The 22,523-nt window shown below is 42.2% G+C and overlaps 1 protein-coding gene across 1 annotated transcript in view; it reads left to right on the forward strand.

Moving 5' to 3' along the window:
- Nucleotides 1-1,102, forward strand: part of LOC115329322 — a 40,974-nt gene extending 39,872 nt beyond the window's left edge. The window contains exon 5 of the mRNA XM_029990885.2: nucleotides 966-1,102. Coding sequence (XP_029846745.2) covers nucleotides 966-1,102 — 137 coding nt within the window. The remainder of the gene's footprint in view (nucleotides 1-965) is intronic.
- Nucleotides 1,103-22,523: the final 21,421 nt, after the last annotated feature.

Consider the following 22,523-nt stretch of genomic DNA (forward strand, 5'->3'; position numbering starts at 1 on the left):
TAAACAGTGGCCTGAACGCGAGCACTCTCTGCAAGCGCCACGTTCGGGAAATAATGTATCTTTGTATGTATCAATATTTGTATCCCAAGTTACTTTTTTCCCGTTATTTCAGAAGTATTTCAGTGGTATCCCATTGCGTTAAAACAAATGTACCTGAATATTCGTGTTTTGTCCATAAAATGCCTGTATCTCAGTATCTGCATGCCGCTATACCTTTTGAAGTACATCTCAGCAGCACTACCATAAAAAGATGCTGAACCGGAAATTGGATTTGAAAAAATTTGGCCTACGAAGCGCGTTGTACGGGTCCCTACAAATTCTGAAACCACACTCATACATCGATTACTCAAACGGATGGCCTTAGTTTTGGAAAGGGGCTCAATCAAGCGAGGACTGTGACGTCACAGTCCTCTTGGAACATTTGAACATGAGGCGAAGCGGCCTCGCTTTTGTCCTCCTGGCTTCGGTTAATCATCTCGAGGAAACGAAAAGAAGGGGGAAGGGAATGTCTCGTTGGGGCTCGTCGACTCTGTACAATCGCGCCATTCATTTTCCCGAAATACGGTTATCCGTTAGAGACATCACTGTATCAGTGATGTTTTTGGGTTCTGCAGCTTCCCGTCGATTGCTGCAGCCTTGTTTTGTGAACTTGAAATTTAGCTATAGTATCCGTTTAAGGACGTTTTATGATTTGTTTTGAAGGTAATAAGTTAATAACGATTTTGTTTATTTTTTTGGCGAGAGATGAGAACACGTGACCTCAAAAGTTTTTTTTTTTTTTTCACAATTGCGGTTTTTTCAATACATCAGCGTGCTGCAGTCGTTCTGTATGTTGAAATCCTGGATATACAAAGGAAAGACTCCTTTCACGTTTTGTTTGAGCGCAGTATTGAACAAAGGATAAAGTGCAAATCGTTGATGGACAACAGCTGGTTGTTATATTTAAAGGTGCTTTTATTTTTCAGCCTGTAACCTGATGGTGAACAGAGAGGGCTTTATGGATCCTCCAATAAGATGCCTGAGAAAATTCGAAGAGCACTGCAAAGGTCCGGTGTTCAACTATACGATTGATGACTGCCCTTACCCGAAGAGCGAGTTGTAAAATTAAATGAACACTGAAGGACCCGCAAGCTTGATTGTTCATATCATATGAGACGTTTTTTGTTTTTTTTGCTGAAACCTCTTTTTCTCTCTCAAATCACATCCTTTAACACCACCAATTTTCTAAGCTACGAAATTGTACAGTGCTGCGTTATAACTACTTTATATGTTTTGCAGTCCTATTGCAGTTGTTCTTGCATAGCTGTGATACCCAAATTGTCATAAAAGTTTTAGAAATCTGGAACACCGTTCGCCTAGGATATATCCTATCCCACCAAATCGTTTTTATCAAAGACGTTTAAAGGACATACAAAGTAAAAAAGCATTTTTTAAACAGCTTAGATGAAAAAAGGACGTCACAAAACGATTTTACCGAGAAGAAAAAAAATTTAGAGCTGTATTTACGGCGCTATACGAATTTGTAGTTGGCGCCCGCGGGCGCCGCGGAAGAGTGGCTCTTATTTACCACGTGACTAGTCTTTCTTTATCACGTGATGCTTGCGCACTTTCGGAAGCTTCCTATGGCCTCTAAAAGTAACTTATTCATCTTTGTTTAAGTATAGCAAAAAAACTATGATTAATAAGTAACTTTTAGAGCCCAAAGGAAACTCCTGAAGAAGCGCAAGTAGACGTGATAGACCTGTGCGTCGGTCAGACGACGTCGGCGGCGCCCCGAAGCGGACGAACTTGTGCGGCGGCGGCGACGGCGGAGTGGAGAAACGCGTTGAAGCGGCGTCGTACAATGCTCAGCGTGCGGCGGCCGCGTGACTTTGAGGTGGCGGTGGTGCATTGCGGCGGCGCACAGGCCCACCTCGCGACCAGCGGCGGCTCGCGCGGGCGCCAACTACAAATTCGTATAGCGCCGTAAATATAGCTCTAATTTTTTTCCTTCGTTGCAAAATTGTTTTATGATATTCTCTTTCCATCTAAGCTGTTTAAAAAAATGTTTTTTTCTTTTTCCTTTGCATGTGTCCTTTAAGACGAAACACGTTTTCTGATTGTGCTTTCACTTGCTTTGGTTTATTTTGACTTCTTTATAATAATCCTTTAGACGAAAGTGTGTACGTCTTTATACCGGTATATACGGGCCCCTAACGGCCACCATTGACAAACAGTCAACAAAGATGCTTATAGACGCTTCACACACGCGCCAGATTACAGCCGCCATTGCTGACCTTCTCTTGTCTTACCGAGATGCCGAGCAACTGAAACGGTAGTTGACGATCCTCCACGAAGGCCGATGCCTTAGAAAAGGACACAGTTGGATCTAATGTGGCACTAACCTGGCCTGCTATGGTAATGATGAAGTGAAATAAACGAAATAAGAGGAAACAAAAACTGAAGGTCAGTTGTGGCGGCGTCCATGCACAGCTGCTGCAAAGCGTCTATGCCGGTTTCCAGTACACGTATACGGGCCACCTGGTACACGAGTACAGGTCCCCCGGTGTAAAATGCGCGTCACCCATTATCAGATACCGTCAGCCAAGAGGGGTTTAGTGAGCACCAATAAAGGGCTAAAGAGCTAGAAAATCGTTCTCTGTAGTTCGCGGCGTGCGCGAAATACGGGGAACGCTTTGCTAGCTATCATCATCATCGTTTGTGGCGTAGCCAGGAGGAAAAAGAGCAGACGACGGCGCAGATCCCTCCTCTCGTCAGCTCGCTTTATGTGTTGTTCGGATAACGCGACAAAACTTATTTCACGCCTTGTTTTTTCGTGTTTTTTTTTGTGGGGAGATTTTTGTGGTATGAAAGTTTATTATAGTTTTTCCTGATAGTATTTATCCCGCGTAGTGGTCATGCCAATAAAAACTTTTTGGTGTTTAAATATAAAATCCCCGGGATGTTTGCATACTGCTGCCCATGGCAGTAAAGAGGCGCTGACTATTGAAGGAAGGGTATCGAGCATTTGACCGGAGTACAGCACCCACCAGGGTGAACAAGGCCAATTTTTCCTCATTATCTCAAAGAGAGGAAAGTTACAAAATAATGTTTAATAACCTTTAATATGGAGGGACATACCTGAGATCCTCTCGCATGCGCAGTGAGAGCCTAATTGAGAGCGACTTCGTGTACTTTGGTGGTTTCAATGTTTTCCGTGAGTGTTCGTTTTTTATAAGCTCCAGGATGATTTATTTTTGCATTTTGTTAACCAGTAAACAATTGTTTCCCCGAGACAACTGGCGGTAATTGGCTGTTTGAGTTGTTTCAACCAAGCTCCTACCTATTCACCCGGTCGGCAAAAAACGTGCGGAACCACTTTCGCAATTGAAACATGTAATATGACGTAATAGGTCGGTTACACTTCAGCGTCCAAAATATGAGTTAGAGACCTGCAGCGTTGGGCAGTATCGCGATACAAATGTATCGCGATAGCATTTCAGAAATACATTTCGTATCTGTATGTCGGTATCGCAATACATTTTTTTTACCAATATATATGTATTAATGTATCGAAATACATTTGGAATGTTTCTTTGTATCACGATACAATCCAGAAGAAATGTATTTCATCACATTTCTGGAGAAATACCTCCCCCCCACCCCACCCGCCCCCCACCCCACCCACCCCCCCCCCCCAAAAAAAAAAAAAAAAAAAAAAAAACGTTCGGGCGGTGTTTTTTTTTTGTGCTTCTGACGGCGTTAGGGTTAAGGAGATGCTGGGGCATTGTTACTATGCTGACCAGTCGGAGCACCTTCTGCCGCAGGTCTCTAGATAGGGATTTTATGAATAATTGTTTGCTGGCTTGCAATGCCCGCTGCAAACTTCTCTCTCGCCTTAGTGTACACATTATTAGCGCCGAGACGTTTCGGTGGCGCTCTCTTATGGTTTCACTCCGTGACGTCACGACCGGGATTTGCCTCGCCGTGACGTCACTAGTTATTATTCTGGCTACCTACCATCGGGGGCGACGACGAGTTCGATGGTGTGTTTCAAAAGCGCAGTAGAAGCTAGGAGCCATCGCAATCCGAAACTAACACCGTCAAAGTTCACAATCTGACGATGCTCATATGCCCACGGTTTGGCCAATTGTTGAAAGCTGACCACAGCGACGCTTTTGGCCGCGCACATCGCTAATACCCAGCCGGCCAAGATGAGTCACAATCCACTGCAGCACGAAACTGGTGGTGCTTTACTTGAAATAGTAGGATGACTCACTCAGCGAAGTTCAACACATATACGAATGCGTCTGCGCCCATAATATTGCACGGCTCAAGGGCACGTCATCAGTCGACGTGAACCTGACCCGCTGCTCTGGTGATCGGATACCCAACATGGTTAAAATTGCGCACAAAGAGAAAGTAACAGAGAAGAGAGAAGAGAGAAGAGACAAGCGCAAAAACACAACTGGATGTGTTGAAGGAAGGCAAAGGAACAGCCCTCGGTATTAACCATGTTGAATATACCTGAGACTGGGGTAGAAAAACATAAAAGTCGAAGAAACAGAACGGGACAGGACGACGTCTCAAACTCAGCTACCAGGTTTATTCAGTCCTCCTCCTTATATAGCCTTATATAGCTACCAGGTTTATTCAGTCCTCCTCCTTATATTTATGTTTTTCTACCCCAGTCTCAGGTATATTCAACATGGTTAACATCCACCAGCTCGCCTGCACCCTTACTATTGTATCTCGGTATTAGCTCGAGCCGAGGCCACACTCGCACGGGGGCACCCGAACACGCGGAGGACACACACCATTAACCACACTCAGACGACTGTAGAAAGGCGTTTTCATTGTCGGTTAAAGCAACAGGAGGACGGCTGACAAAACGCTCGCCTAAGCGGAGTATACTAAAAGCTTAAAACATTTCCCGAGTGTATTTTTCGGTGAATCTGCCAATTATCGAGTTTTTTTTTGTGAACAAGGTGCACACTTACACGCTTGACAATGCAGAGGTAGGTGACTCCCCACCATTGAATTTAAGAGAAAGGTTGTGCTCCCATAACCGGACATTCATACACCGTCCTGTCTGCCCTACGTAGGATCTACCACAGGAAAGGGGAATGCTATAAACTGCTCTGGTTGAACAGCGCACGTAAGGGGATAACGGGTTTTGTGTGGCACCTGTGTTTTGTAATATTTTCTGCTTTTGCTCAAAGTTTAGAATAAATTTGACTCATTTCTTGGAGGTCTGACATCACTAAGGGGACTCGGAACCAATTGGCTACCAGTTTGAGATTGTGAGATATTCTGTGTCTATACGGAACCGCCACCACTCTTTTTTTGTCGATATTTCGGGCAGCTTCTTCATATCCTTTTACTTTTTTATCAGAGTTCCTGGCACCTCACTTAGCACCTGCGCTGGAAACCTAGACGCTGGTAAGCCTCTCAATTTGAGCGTTAAAACTGAATTTTTTGTTGTGGATGTAGTAAATCGCGGGTTTATTTACATATTTATACAGGCTAGGCTGTGCTAGACGATGCTTGCCCGATGGTGGCCGGTTCCTGATTGCTCGAGCTCGCCCGTCCGCTCGTGCACGTTCTCTTCCTCCATTGCCCGAGTTACCACAGTGGAGACATGACTTCTTTAAGGCTGAAGTAAGGCAGACAAGAGCTATGTCTATTTTTACGACTTTAGAGTGCGAGGACGTATATTGCAGTAAACCTTTTTTGGAACGGGGTGAATATGACCAGCACAGGTAGTTTGTTTGCAAAAATAGGGAAAGGTCTAAAAATTGCAACACATATTCCTTAGGGCTTTCAGAGGTAAAAATAAGTACCAAGGACAAAGGAACTATCCAATCAAAGTGTTTTTAGCGTGGACATTCAAGATCTTTTTTACTCGCTTCCCCATGAACATGTACTTACCTGTCATGCATTGAGTCCTGCGGTGAGCTCTCGTTCCGGAACTCAAGTGGTGTACTTATAGAAAGTTTTCTTAAGATGCTGCATTTCTACCTTAATTCGACATTCATTGGGTGGCAAAATGGTTTTTTTTTTGCAAACGTCGGGAGTCTGTATAGGCTCTTGCGTTGCACCGGCCCTTAGCGATAGTGTTTCTTGCGGGGGTCGACCGCGCCATTAAGACGGCCATAGCGTCTATGACAGCTCTTCACGTGTTTAGGTATGTGGATGATTTTTTGCTAGTGTAGCGAGAGACATTGGACAATAATGTAATTAATAGCATCATGGATATATTCCACAAGTGCGGTTCGGGACTTATTTTTACCTGTGAATCTCCTAAGGAAAGTGTGTTGCAATTTCTAGACCTTTCCCTATCTTTGCAAACAAACCACTTGTGCTGATCATTTTCACCCCGTTCTAAAAAAAGGTTTACTGCACTAACGTCCTCGCATTCTAAAGTCGTAAAAAGAGGCATAGCTCTTTCCTGCCTTACTTCAGCTTTAAAGAGGTCGTGATTCCACATCATCAAAAAAAGTTTTAATGCTCCAAATGAAAGGCTTACAGCGTCTGGGTTTCCAGCGCAGGTGCTAACTGAGGTGGTAGGAACTCTGATAAAAATGTACAAGGATATGAAAAAGCTACACCTAATGTCGACAAGGAAAGCGTGGTGGTGGTTCCGTATATACACAGAATATCTCACAATCTCAAACAGGTAGCCAATACGTACGGAGTCCCCTTAGTGATGTCAGCCCCCCAAAAAATGGGTCAAACATGTTCTAAAGTTCGAGCAAAAGTAGAAAATATTACAAAGCACAGGTGCCGCACCAAACACGTCCGCCCTTACGTGCCCTGTTCAACCAGAGTGGTTTATAGCATTCCCCTTTCCTTTGGTAGATCCTACGTAGGACAGACAGGACGGTGTATTAATGACCGGTTAAGGGAGCACAACCTTTCTCTAAATTCAACGGTGGGGGTCACCTACCTTTGCGTTGTCAGGCGTGTAAGTGTGCACCTTCTTTACAAAAAACCTCGATAATTGGCAGATTTACCGAAAAACACACTCGGGAAATTTTTGAAGCTTTTCATATACTCCGCTTAGGCAAGCGTTGTGTCAGCCATCCTTCTGTGGCTTTAACCGACAAGGAAATCGAATTTCTACAGTCGTTTGAGTGTGGTTAATGGTGTGGGTCCTCCGCGTGCTCCGGTGCCCTTGTGCGAGTGTGGTCTCGGCTCGAGCTGATACCAAGGGCTGTTCCTTTTTCTTCCTTTGATACATCAAGTTGTGAGTTTGCGGTTGTCTCTTCTCTCTTCCCTCTTCTCTGTTCCTTTCTATTTGTGCGCAATTTTTATCCATGTTCAATCGTTACCAACTCGCCCGACTAACCACTTTACTATTATTTGATAACCTTCCTGTGGCAATCGTGTAGTGACAGAGTGTTCATTTTGTATTTCTTCACTTCAGTAAGGCTTTTGATATCGACTCTTGTGATTTCTTTTAATTTGTAGCTTCGTGCTTATAGATTTGATGACAAAGTTCGTAAATTTTTTTTTTTTGCGAATTTGTCGTTCAGAAAACGATAAATGGTTATAAATGTCTTCCAATCCCGAATGGTTGATGTTACTTCAAAAGTGTCGCAAGGCTCTTTTTTGACAACTATTTTTTTAGTAATATAAATCTTATTGCTGTTGATGGGTTTTTCTACAATCAGAATGTTTGCAGATGAATGTGTAGTAAGTTGAGAGATCAGTACCGCGAATAATAGCTGATTGTGCAAAACGACTTGGTGTCCATTAAATCACGATGTCACTCATAACAAATGACTGAACATAGAAAAAAACTTACACATCACCTTTACAGGGAAATCAGAACTACCAGCATTTCGTTGTTTACTTCACTTCTGGTCTGCATCGAACTGCAAATGTTGATGACACGTCCTTGGAGTCCTTGGGCATGCTTGTCCTTCTGTTATACAATACTAAACGTTTACTCCGTTCTCTCGAAGAAACAGCTTATTGTTCCCATGTTCGATCTGTCCTCATATATGCCTGTGATCTCTGGGACCCTTATACCGCATTTTTAATTCGAAAGCTTCAAAGAAATTCCTACTATGGCTGTTATGTTTGTTTTAGGAAACTAGGATTGGCAACTTGGTAGGTTGGAGAGTAAGCACCAGATAAAAGGATTAATATTCGGGGATAGTAGAAATCTACTCCGTCTAAAATTCTTTAACAATATTCATTCCAGAAAAACAGGTATAGGAAAGGATAAATATACTAAAGTCCCTGTCCATGTGTAGTGTAGCAATGACCACGCTTTAAAAATGAGAAAGATTCCTTTTTATGGTGACAGGCCGCGACACTTTTTTTGTATGGATCAGGCATGATTACAATTCCCTTCCAGCACGCACGGTATGTGAAATTTCCGATGACGCCGTTTTTCATGCGCTGAATATCTAACCTTTTTTCGTCATGTATTTTTTTTTGGCCCCTACTGTAATGCCAGAGGGCGAAGTAGGTACCTGAGTAAAAAAATAATAAAGATGAAGTGTTACTGGCATTTCCTTATGCGACACAGACAGCAGCTTCAGCATTGTAAACGAGAAGTGTCTCGGATTTCGTAAAAGACCCCGAGCTAGAGGTTGCACCGTACTGACTAAATGACTGAACCACATCGAGTGACTCGTCACAACTTTGAAATGGTTGACGTGCTACATGCTGTATAAATATCCACATAACCCGGATTAAAATTATTACGTCGCGGGTTTTTTTGCTCCTGATATCCGCATAACTCATCGCAATCCTAGCTTAGCAAAATTAGTTACCACATTATTTAGAGAAAATGTTTCATTTTACTTGATTGAATCTAGTGAGCATATTGTGGTCCTAACGCGTTCATCTAAAGTCATCGGCCATAGCAGAATTTGAATTTTTTGGAGTTTCGATGAGGAAAACCGCGTCTTAATAACTTTTCATTCATTCCATTGCCTTTTGATTGAACGCTTACTAATATACAAATTTCAATAGACTTTACAAGGGTTTTAGATATTTTAACCATGGATATTTGAAGACGCAGGTAAAATCTTTTCTGAGAACTAGCCATGCAAGTAGCTTGTTTGCAGAATTGACATGATCTATAACTATAATTATTTCTCTAAATTCTATTACACAAACTCGAATTTAAAAAAAAGAACGGTAGACAGTTAAAGGTTTTGAATTCATTATATGTTCACCATCGCTGATATTAGCGGTATCGAGACGAAATCAAATATGCCAATGGTCGTGATTTTACGGGTTACTATGTCCCATATTTACGGTAACCATCTCTCAATAACGCTTATCTACACAGACGGCTAATGTACATACAATAATTCTACAGGTTTTGTGGTCATTCCATGTCATTGTACAACCTCGAGATTCAAGCTCAGGCACATAACTTCATCTACAGTATCAGAGCTAGCTTTATAAATAGTTATGAAAAACTTCAATTTATATTGATAAAATAGTCCCCCTGGACAATATTTTTTGACTCCGGACGGGCTATCCAAGCGATCCCAGCATTTTTGCGATGCGACCAAAATTACCAAGTCGTTTTAGAAATAATGACCCTTCTTATTCGGTGTGTGTCTCTAGGACACACCTTCCAATTTCAATGAATATCGAGTCCGTCTTTTCCGAGGAAGCGAAGCTGCAGACGCGGGTACCAAGTCAGCCCGTTCTCTAGATGAAACCGTTACACTTCGTATTTACGGAATGATATTAATTAGATGTCTTATCAATTGCCACGCCACCAGCGCAAGGAAAGGACGGTCACACGATGTCTCCTATTATTATGCTCCGCTCTACGCGTTGAACCCGAGATCACCTTTCAACTTCTACGTGATCCTTCCCGGAGGACAGAGGCAGTCATACATCGCCTCCGGGACGGTGTCGTTTATACAGTCTTTCTTTCACCGCATCGGGCAAGTCAGAGCATCGGAGTGTTCAACGTATGAGTGGAATGAAACAATTGCTGACCTATAGTGCGACTGTCAAAATCTACGACGTGGAAGGTGAAGCCTTGAAGAAGACATTTCTGCAACTTGACAGCCGACATTTTCTATCATGAACGTGCTCAGCAGGTGGGACAGCCCCCAGAAAGCAGCGAAAACCAAAAAAACTGTTCCGCGTTTCCCGAAAAAACGTGGCTGAACTTTAAGGGAAACACGTACTTCATTTGTAATATGTGTTATATTTTGTGTTCTGAAGGTACTATTTTTAAGACATGTTTAATGTTTTATATTCTCTTATTGTTTCCATAATCTTTTAATTACCCACAGCCACTCCTTATGACAGAGACGTGACTGGTTTTATGACGGACAGAATTTGCAACTTATTAATTGTGTTTGGCACAGGCTTATCTGTAAGTAAATGAACCCTACATTTGTAGAGGCATCATAATTATGGAAAAAGTCTACCAGCGGGCACGGAGTATCTAATAATTTGTTCAACTACATTTTTTTTTGTTGGCTGCACACGGGGTACAGTCTATAGTCCGTAAAATACATATCTAAATTCTCATTCAGGCGCGAGAGGAAACAACCTTCATTATAATTCTATACAAACAGATCAAAATTGCTGGGGCTTTTTGTTTGTATTTTTAATGACTACATGCAGAGACGAAGAATTGATTTGGCGTGATTTTCATCAAATGTATGATCCTTTAGCATGATTGCGGCCACGTAGTGATTACTGAATACTTAACCATGGTAAAAGCGCCATTGTTGTGGGTTTGAAAACACGCTGCACAACTTGAAGTCACAAGACGCGATTCGTAATAACAAAAGGGAAGTGAAAGGGAACGTAGGAACGGACAACAATTGGAATCACCCTGCGTCGTGATTGCATTATTTATTTTTATTCATCTCATGAATGGTGCTTTGAATTTTAGAAAAAGAACGAGAAGGTATGAATTAGAATTTTTTTATGCAGAAAACAGCAGGTATAGTTCGGTAAGAACCCTATCAACTCTATAAAATATTTATTGATAATTAAAAAAAGGTTAATAATCATTTAATCCGGAACATACAGAAATACGCAGCTGCATAATATTTAAAATAAACAAAACGTACGCAGGACGTCAAGTACGCAATAGAAATGAAATGAACAAATCGCCCATGTTTGGACGGTAGAGACCGATATGATACCAATGAACGAGGCAACGTTTGCAAAAAAAGATTTTCGAGTATTTTCGCTTTTTTAGAACATTGTATTAACTGCGGTAAATAACGATTTTCTATTGTAGTTCGCTTCAAAAGCAGAAACTATGCGACTATTATCCGGTAACACCCAGATTTGTTAAAGTTGGAAAGGTAATCAGAAACAGCGTGTGGTAAAGTATCCATATTATAAATATATCCATAACACGAACTTTAGGTAAGCATGGATGACAATGTGACCTGCATGCGACTAAGCTGCAATGGGAGGAAATTCGCCTGCTCAGATAAAACATTTTGACATAATTTATGTCACTGTATACGGGGTGTTTACTTTATTTCGCACAGATTTATTTAGAAAAAAAAACGGACGTTTTCGAGATAAAATTTGAAAGAATCATCTTTGAAACTTCAAAGTGGCAGCCGATGTTTTATTCAGGCCTAGCTTCTTCTGTTTTCAACGTCTTTTAGGGAAATAATACCTACCAATCTAATGCTTCCGAGACGTATGTACATTTGCTTGAGTTTCACACGTTGTGTCAGGGACGAACTGTTAAGCCGTGGTCACACTGCAAAGATATCGTAGGAAAGACGGTCTGCGGTTGCTGTCTGATAAGTGTTTTATAATTATATGACAGTTGTGTCATATCTGTCACAAAATGGTTGCACTGACATGTTTGAAACAGACATATTATAAAGTGAGCATGCTTGGAATTTGCTGGATATGTTTCCGCAGATAATTTTGTAATAGTTGCAGTGAACATCGTATTTTTGTATCATGCTCAGCAGTTTCGAACGGCCAAGAAGCTTGATGAAAACGCTTGTCTCAATTGAAGACAGCCAAAAGTCATATGATACTTATATTGACGAATTCCGCACAGGAGTATATTCAATTGAGTCAAAATTTGGAAGAGGGGCTAGCGTGCGCGAATCTTAACGACCTGTAAATGTGGCAGGAAAAGAAAAATTATCTAGACGCTCTTTTTGCAAAGCTTGAAAACGTAGTTGTCGATGTCATCTCCTTTTCCAAAAATTTCAGGACATCAGTTTATGGGACACGCCTGTGTCATCGAAAGCGCCAGTTACGGAGCTCCGTAAATTTCCGTTGGGATTTGACGTTGTTAAGATGAAGCGATCTCATAGATTGGGCTCGTTTTCTGCAGAAAAAACATCGTCCGATTATTGATAACTTCAGATATTTTAAGAAAAATCAAAGCATACTCACAAATGCTTGAAAGCTGGATAATTCTACGTCATATGCTATGATATTTTGAAGCCTGTTTGCGAAAAAAACAAACAAAAAAACCTGTGGAGTTATGCAAAGGCACATCGGCGAGAAGGAACAACGACAGCCCTAAAGTAGGACTGCGTGTCATTAGGTGACGCAATGTATTCCGGAAATTCTGTCAGAACACTAATTGTTTGGCATTGACTGTGTGAATGCCCGCGAGCAACTGTCTCGGTTTCCCTAGATATTGTATATTGTAGAAGCTTGAAAAATAAAGTTGACTACTTCTAGAAGCTGCTCTTGAAGAGTATAGGAATGAAGACTTGGTGGCATGGTTTTGTGCGTGACCGGGAGATATTTCTCGACGGTTTAGAATGTTACAGACGTGATCGCTGCTCCTGAGGAAGCATAGTGTTTGTTCTACATGATAAAGCTTTTTGATGCCATTACAATCTTCAGCTATTTCGTCCTGTTTTCGTGGTACGGGGTCTACACTCTAAGAAATGAGGGGAGTTTGAGGAAGTTCGACGGTGTGGCAACACCCGCAGCGTGCACTAGCACCCCTTCGGAAGGAATATCCTCTCTCAAATAGAAGGAGCGAGCAAGGGGAAAGAGAATGGGGTGCTACAAGAGTCCCCTGGGGATTCGAAAGGATAATGTGCAAGCGGGGTCCGTCGGGCCAGGGTTCCTTAAATCCGATGCTTGGGTTTGTGCTTCTACTTTACCGTTTATTTTAATCTTTTATTTCTTTTTTTTGCTTTTGAAATGCGTTAAAATTGCTGATATTTCCTCTTTCTTCTTCTTTTTTTTTTCTTTACGTTTTCTTATTAACTTCCAAATTCAAGAAGTTACTTTACTGTCTCATGGAGGGCGCTGACGCGCGGGTCGACAGACCGACGCGCCATGCCGTACGGCATGGCGCGTCGGTCTTTCCTTGCTCCAAAAATTACTATAGCTTACATTTTGCAAGTTCGAGTTTTGACAAGCTTACGGTTGCGCATGTAACCTTCTAAGGAGGTTTAGATCGGTCTTGTTTACGCTTCTGTCAAAAATTTCCTTGTCGCAGGTCTGATCCGGTAACATAGAGGCAACAAACGAATGTGAGACAATGTGGGTGGTTAAAACGAAAATAAAATATCTCCCCATTAATTTGTTTAGCGTTGGGAGACACTGAAGGGTGCAGCCCAGTGACAACCAACTTATTCCGCTGCACGTGCTGGCGACCAAAAAGCTTTTTACTTAAGAAATCCTTAGCAAAAAGATAAATCGCGGAGAGCGCGTGAAGACATTATTCATTCTAGATTTGAAGTTCCACTGGCACAACGTTTTTGCGAACTCTCAAAACCCAATCAATATTAAATTTATACCGAGTTTTAGATATCGTACGAATAAATTGCCAAGAAGAAACCCGCGAACATACCTTTTTACAATTTTTTTTTGTTACACAGCGCCATATTTCGCTCAACCGAAGTTACTAGTGTTGAGGAGTCAGGACATCGTCAGAATTTTTCACTTGGAATGATGACCCTGTTAGGATATTTTAGAGTAGAAACTTCTGGGAGGCAAATTTGTTTTTCATTTTGTCAGTTTGAGAAGTTACTTGACTACTTCATGTGGGGCCCTGGCGCACTGACTGATGGGCCGAGACTCCATTCCGTAAATTACACTTTGTGTGCTCCTGTTTCGACAAGCTTATGGCTCTGCTGTGAACTGCGAGCGGAGTTTAGGTCATTCTCGTTTATTATGTCCTTGTTGTACGAGAGATCTGACCCCATAGAGGTAACAATACAATCTGAGACGGGCTGGGTGGTGGAACGAAAATAAGAATATCTGAAGGGGCGATGCAATGTTTTCAACGCTGAAGGAATTTGCAGCTTGTAATTTTTGTATCGTTAATTTGAGGAAAAGAGATAGAAATCACGTCTTCTTTTTTTTAATAAATATGGCAATGCCGCTGCGTAAAAAGCAAAGCAAAGAATCGGTAATATCTTGTGCCTTTTAACCACGCGCGGCGGCCGGTGTGACGGATATTTGGGTACATCTGGGTGAGTTTTCGTGCCGCCATCTGCTCAGGTGCACAAAACCATTCCCTCTGATGCCGTGGGGAGAGAATGCGAACACACACACGTTCAAACAAAAAAGAGAAGATGAAAGGGGACTCGACCTTACAAAGACTATTTCCAGAACCCAGGCACACAAGTAAAGGCCCGTTCACACTCTTGCGACCTCTTAAACCTAGGTTCCTTAAACCTTCTTAAACCAGAGAACACACTGGCGCCATCTATTGGGAAGCAGTGTGAACTCGGCGGTCCGGCATATTTTTTTTTTTATTTCTCGCGCATTATCCTTTCTTTCTTGGCTCGAAAAACTTTTGTCAATGTTATAAACGAGCCTTTCTATGGTTATTACGCACATTTGACCTCGGAAATCCCGCAAAACCTTCGCTCTTGTGAAATGCAGTTCCAGGGTCACCGCATAGATGGCGCCACAATACCAGTGTGTTCCCTCATTCTAAAAACATTTAAGAAGTTTTAAGAGATCCTCGTCTCTCTCAGTCGTACTCGGTCGTACTCGGTCGCAAGAGTGTGAACGGGCCTTTAAACCTGTGCGCCAGTGCCTGTGCGAAGAATTTTAGTGCAGATACCTGTGTCTATTTTGGTTTTCAAGTAGATCAGGATGACGCCATTCCACGCGGGTACGAAGGAGTGCAAAAAGGCTCATCTTGAAAAATCAGTTTTTTGCAGGAATAGTGTCGTGTATGAAATACCTCTAGCTTGTTGGTCTACGCATGTTGGTGAAACATAAAAATGCACTAAAAAGACAGATTAGATGGGCATAAAATGAATGTCAAGACCAATACAACGAACTCGGAATTAGCTAAACGTGTTTACGAGCAACTCTACAGCTGTGGTTGGGAACCATTTTAAGAATAAAAAGTGTCCGAAATGCAAAACATTTTTTTTTTTGCTGAAGGTTGTTTTTATTTCTTTGCATCACGATTCCGGGGTTTGTTAGGGCTTGTCTCTAAGTTTTTGATGAGTCACGGCTAGGACGTAGGCTTACGATGTGTTGTGCTAGGTTTAGCGTTTAATGATGTAAGTTAGCGGGAAGGTGCGCAGCATGCTGCACAGGCAGGGCGCTCCTCGACGATAGAAGGTGACCTGAAGGCGGACATTCTCAAGAAGTAACAAAGATCTCGAGCCCCGCAAGTTCACTTTTTCCCGCTTCTCTGGCGTCCACGTCCGCCCACCGTCTTCTTTGCGTTTGTTCAATATTAGGGAGTTGTAGTAGATCGTTTTTCTCCTCCGCTACGGTATCCCCGAAGAAAACGGCGCAGCTGCGCATGCGCGCTGCCAGCCTTCTCTGCATGGTTCAAGGTCTTGTGGCGGATTATGGAGCGCTATCCGGGTGCTTAGCGGGCTGCGGAAACGGCCTACTACAATTCCCTATTATAACGTTAACAGAACGCCCTTCCTCATCGAGTCGGGGAGCAGGGTGCTCATGGATCATCCCTAAGTCACAGTAACTAGGTTCCCATCGTTAAGTTGTGTATCGACAGCGGGCAACCTCTCGCCTTTGGTGTTGCAACCGAGATAAGAATTACGATTGCGTTTAATTATTAAAAATTGCATAGGCTTCAACAGTTGTGAACGTATTGCACATTGAACCATTTTACAAAATCGCCGGTTGAAGAGGTAAATATGTAAGTGGGTGTTCAAGCGAGTGCGGGCACTCCCTCGATTGTGGAAGCTAGATCCGATTGGCTCCATTGAGCTGCAGTGACCCCCAACGTCCTTGTCTGCTTAATTTTGGCTATTTCTGGCTCCCGGGGTCGTTCTAAGACGCTTCTTCTTTCTCCTTCGTAATGAGAGTATTGTTTGGTGCTGAAAATCCCCGGTTTTCGGTCAGCTTGCACCAGTTATTCTTAAAAAGGTTGATTAGTACACAAATGACAATTGTCTGAATTGCTCAAACTATGCAGTGGTTGCATCTTCACGAAGCAAAAAAATAAAAAATGAAATAAAATAACAGTTTTACTTATCGTATTCTGCGGGATTTGGTGTCTAGCGTAAACAAATGTCCACACAGAATACAGTTTATTCTAACTTTTTCCATAAAAGACTTCAAACCTCATGGGAACGCATGCAAATGTACTCCCTGGATGTCGTTCCGCTCTGCATACGCGCATGCGGAGTGCAAAAAAAAAAAAAAATTCCGACGGAAGTTGACGACTGTCTTGTTTAGTGAGGGCACCTCTTGACTCAGATAAGATATTTCGAGGTCATATGTGTTTACAACCACGACATAATGACCGTGTGGGAAAATAATATTCCGGGTCTCTTCCCAAGTGGCTTACTTCAGAACCACACCAACTGGAACAACAAAAATGACGCAGCGCTCGGATGAGATACCCGAACGCCGAGTGAGCATTCGGCTGGGACTCGTATTCTCCCGTCACCTGGGGGGAACGCGCGAGGGGCCCTCCAGCCTGCGTGAACAATGCAGCATGCACCTGCACCTGCTCAGCATAAAGGCCGAAGCGGGTCAAGCTCACATTTTTTGGCAACTGCTTTCAGGAGAGGTGCAGCCTGAGGCGGTCCATAAACGTCACTCTGTCCATTATTGGCACTGCTTGTGGGCAATATATTGATTTCTATTTTATTTAAGGTACTGAGCCGTCCCATACTTTTCTTTTGTTACCCGAAGGACTCCATAAACAACCTTGTTAAAATGCAAATAAATTTACCTAATTTTGTGCGACCTGTGTGTTTCGTACATTGCCTCTACTATTTTAGCTTGGGCTATCATTTCTGGTCGTATAAGCTGTTAAAAAAGAGGGGAATATCAGAATATTTATACGGCGTGACATTAGTGTCTTAAGAAACGAGGCTTCTTATGCCTCCGCTGAAGGAACAATTTGAATAACGTAGTTTTCGGATTACTTTACGCAATTATTTTTAGAACATTTCACTTTAGTGCGATGACCGACTATATAGATGCTTGTTTTACAGCAATCTAGGAGTCCCACACGTTTATCGAAACACGTGCTTCGAAAACAACACAAAAACAACACCGTAACTAAATGAAAAACTGAAGTTTAAGTTTTCGTGTTTTCGCGGCAAGGCACTCTATTTTACATGTCAGAAAGCCGAACAGAGATATTTTCTGTGTGGAGGTCTAGGCAATGAAAAGTTGTTCTGGATTGAAATCGTCCCCACTGTAGATGGACAGTCTTGCCAGTGCAGTGCGGCAGCTGACGTGAGTTATTAACGTGCATATTGCAATAATAATAAAAGGGGCCATGAAGCGATAGTTAATTTAAAGGTTAAGCACTTTAAAGAAGCATGCCGACAGAAGTATGGGAATTGTATTCTTACATGCAATGTCTCTAAACTGTTATTTTTTTCTTCTTCGGTATAGTTGTGAGTTTGCATACGAACTCTTTTTTTTCAGTCACTTTCCACGTAAGGCTTGCTGACGCAGCTTCGGGAAACCACGAAGGGGGGGGGGGGGGGGGGGGGGCGGGCGCTATTTACCACGGGTATATATTCTGAACTTCGGTGACATATCTAAATGTGATTCAGCTGTTGGACTCGAGCACTGCGTTAGCACTTTATTTGGGCTTGGCTACAGTCGATGCCTTGCAGGACATTGAGATTTTGGCTCGTTTTCAATCACTAAGGTGATGGGAACAGTCAAGCTCTATCAATGTACGGAGTGCGGCGCGTGCACCGTTCATTGACAACTGCAGGGCGCGGCTGTAATGTTAATAGACCTATTACTATATTACCCAAGCATCAAGGAGAATGCAGAAATTGGTGTTCAACGCGCCGCATGGGCTGGCCTCAGCAATAGTAAATTTTCTCAAGCAAAAACCTAAAACAAATGGCGTCTTGCACGTACGTTCGTCAACGCTTTATTTTGCTCATTTACTTTGAATCTTTTATACTGGGAAGGCGTGCGCCTGTGGCGCGTGGAACACCGATTCTCCTTGATGCTTGGGTAATGTAGCAAATGGTTTATAGGTGGCATATCATCTGTCAGAAATACATAGGGCACGCGAGCTGCTTGGAAAACAACATCCTGTACTTGTAAACCATGGGACGGAGAGAATAGAAAAACACACAACACACAATATAGTCTCGAACTCGTGGCCGCTTTTTTTGTTTAAAGGGACAAGTGCTACTTGCTATTATTCAATGTCTTCCGCCACTGCTCGTGCGTGACAAAAAACGCTTATGCCTGTTTTATAGGTTATGAACTGCAAGTATCTGACGGTAATAAGAAAACAGTTTTATGGTCCCTTTATCGCACCCTTGAACGATGATAATCCGAATCAAAACGAACACTGACCGGGATCTAACTCAGTAATTCTACAAAAGTTGTAACCGTTTTTCCCACTTGGATAGGTAAAATTATGACGGAAAGTGAGAAACTAAAAGCAAATTTAAATATACTTTTATCATTCGTTTTTCGTAGTTGGAGTCTTTTTGCTTGTTTTTATACACAAGGCATGGTTTAATATACAGGAAGTCAGGACAAGTCTGAACAGTGTTTTATTAATTGTTCTGCTCTCCCATAAAATCACGCTGGAGAATACAGAGCGCGGGTTAAAGAAGACGAAGTAATTATGAAAACTAACGTAAAGGTGATTGTTCCCCTGGTTCTAAAAGTTTTTTTTCGCTGAAGCGCTCACAGCGTGTGCACAATATGGAGGCAGGTGCGCCAGCGCCCTGTCGCTCCTTTATATTCCCTTACGTCCTCTAACCCGATTTCGTTAAGCTAGGAGATGGACGGACTCTACAGCGTGGTTGTTCCCGTTGCCCTTCGATCGGCATTGACTTCCCTCAAAAGTCCGGTTTACGGCCGTATCATCCCGTACCCGTAGACGCCACCTGCGACACGGTACGGCTACGGATGTTGCAAAAAGGAACACACACACAAAAGAACAATATGTTATAAAAAACATAGCAGGACGCAGCAAACTGGTGGAGAGAGGGGGATGTTTCATCCTCTCCTCTCTAATGGCGTCCGCCATTGTTCCTTGCGTCGTGACTTAAAAGACATCCACAAGAAAGATGGCTGTTGGCGGCATTCAAACAGGGAAAAAAGAACGCCAAGCGTTTTTTTTTTTTTTTTTTTTGGAATCGGCGTTCAAGGAGCTTCTCAACGAAAGACTAATAATTCAGGTAAGATATGGCGCTTCCTATTTATGGTCGCGTCAATTTATATTTAAGGCCATCAGAATAGTCTACAGTCGCCTCGCGATATCGTCGAATAACTCGTGTTTGGAAAGAAACATCGCATAGTAAACGGCTTGCCGAAATTGGCGAGCTCATGTGGCAAGCAGCAATGTCCCCGAAATATTTATTTCAGTTGACAAATTTTAAATACCAAAATGTTAATATAGCTACTGGCCTGTCTAGAACAATATTGATAAAAAAACTACAAACTATGGATCTTTTAGGAGAAATTCAGTAAACCTTTCATATGTGTCTTTCATAGCATCTCAATCGCTTGGTTTCTAGTAAGGCTGGACGTCGGTAAAAAAAAATATTAGCACGATTAATCATCACTCCTTATTCGATTAATTAATTTATTAATCGGTTTTGTTTATTACTAAAAATAATAGTTTAATAAAGTCAAAATTATATATTTTGCTCTCGATGAATATTGTTATAAAAGGCGGAATATAAATTCAGAATCTTAAATCAACATTGATGCGTAGTTGAGATGGTTCAAGGACATTCACACTTCAAAATTATTGTTGCAGCCGCGGAGGTAAAGGGGTTTGTTCATATTCTCGGGCGATAGCGAACTTCATTAATTATGCGCTAAACCGACTCTCTCCAGGCACTAAACATTACTGGGGCACGTATAACTTCTACTTGCATTGCGGCAAAGAAGTGTCTGTCATTGTTGATCGCATCCCGGTTTTGAGGGAATGCGAAGAGGCTATTGTTTAATTTCCTAGGGTGCGTATTTGTTGCTATGCTTAACGTCTACTATATTCAACCGTTAACGCTTCTTCAAAGTTATACTAATTATTTGTAAAAACAATCAGACAATCATTTCTGTCTCCACAGATTCTCAACGAATTCGATCGGCGCAGTGGCAAGTTGCCCAATGAAATCGTCACTGCACTTTTCGAGCGAAAGCCGGAGCAGATCCTCAAGCTGCGCATGGAGAAGATGGGCTCACGCAGGACGTTTTGCTGTTCCCTAAACTTGCGCAGCTCGAGACCGCAGAGGAGAAAGTTCGTAAGAAACGTTATCCGGCATTCTTTCCTTTTTAGGACCTTTTGACAACGTCAATACTTTAAACTTAATAATATTTGTAAGATCTACTGTCTTACTGTACTCCGTTTCATCTCATGTCTGGTCACAGCGGATGCTACGAGCCATCCGCGCCAATCCAAGGCCGTGTGAGTGACACGTGACCTCGGAGAGGGGCCGCAGTGATGCATGGAGAGGCTAACACCTTCTAGTAAGAAGGCCGTAGTACGGAATGAGATGGCGTCATCAGAGAAGGCCAACGATGGGCACAGATTGGACACACATATTGCCTCAACGTTCTGCTCAAACTTTACTCGAAGCAGAGCGCTGACGCAGCACTCGTTTCCAATCTGTGTCCAGCGTTAACCTTCTCTGATTAAACAATTTCATTCAGGACTACGGTTTGGTTTTCCAGGCGGTGTTGGCTAGGTTCGCGGAGCTGGATTCACTGGGATGGCTCGTGGAGTCCGCGGCGCACGGACATAAGATAAAACGGAGTATAGTCTCAAGCAGGGATGGGCAGTATTTCAAATACAAGTATTTGAAATACGTATTTCAAATACTTTGTGTATTTTGCATTTGTATTTAATTACAGATTGGGTAATTTATTTGACGTGTGTATTTAAATACTAAAACGTGGGTATTTCAAATACAATTGTAATTAAATACAATTTTGTGGGCGAAAATACAGTCCTCAAATTTATTGACACGACTCATATTGCTCCTCCTAAGATATGTGTCCAAAGCTGCTCTTTCTTCCATCTCAACGCCAACGGCAACAACAAACTAACAAACTCTTCATCTGTTCATACACCAATCCTGCGGCAGTTCGCGTCTCGCTCACTGCGGGCGCCCGGGCAAGCCTGGTGCCCGTGGCACTTGCCTCTATTACGTTAAATAATTGTTTAAATGTTATTGTCAAAGTTACAATTCTTGTTTTTATGCATGTGGTTGCAGGATATAGTCTCCATCATTTATTCGGCCATGGGGCTTTTTTTTTCTTTTTTTTTTCCTCCGGCTTTATTTTAAACGCACTGTCCAGAGCGGGAAGAAAACTACGTTCTGCACCAAACGCAGTGTCTCTCAATCCAGCACAAGCGTTTAGTGACTTTGTGATTACGGTGCTAGTCCGGGGCAAGAATAGTGACGAAATCGCCGTTCACAGGCAGACTGGCTAAATAAGTGCCTGTGACAACTTGTGATGCTTTCCAGCCTGATTTCCATCCATATTTTTGCCTGGAACATTCTAAATGCGCGGGTCGTCAGATTTTTGTAACTGGTGCGAGTTGCAACAATAAACAATTCTGCAGCTAGCGCTGTGCGTCTTGGTCGTCTCGGTTCTTTGTTGGTCTATACCAAAATGTAATCGACAAAAAAAAAAAGCTGCTTGAAGCTCTGTACTTTTTTTACGTATTAAGTCCAAGCTGATTACATTTTTTTTAATTATATTTTTATTACATTACTAGAGCCTCGCACACTAACTCCCGAGTGTGCGATGCAAAATTGAAATGAGATACCCAGAAACCCGTTTCAGGTGCCCGGAAGTCGCTAACGCAAATTTTGAGGAATGTATTTGGAAAAGTATTTGAAGGAGACCAAATACATTTGGTTGTATTTGTATCTTGTACTTAAATGCTCTTTTCGAAATGTAATTAGATTTGTAATTAAATACATTTTTGACGAAGTATTTTGTATTTGTATTTCGATACATATTTGCATGTATTTTGCCCATCCCTGGTCTCAAGTTTCCATTCTTCAATCACTGTCAATTTAGATACAGTTTGTAAAGTTGCTCGAAGAAGTTTACCACCGAGTAAAGTTTTAACGTTATATCAAAAACAATACAATTTCTCTCGGTGAAAAATAATGGAGGGGTGTAAG

The sequence above is a fragment of the Ixodes scapularis genome, unplaced genomic scaffold, assembly GCF_016920785.2.
Source record: "Ixodes scapularis isolate PalLabHiFi unplaced genomic scaffold, ASM1692078v2 PGA_scaffold12__126_contigs__length_90152505, whole genome shotgun sequence".
Taxonomy (NCBI): domain Eukaryota; kingdom Metazoa; phylum Arthropoda; class Arachnida; order Ixodida; family Ixodidae; genus Ixodes; species Ixodes scapularis.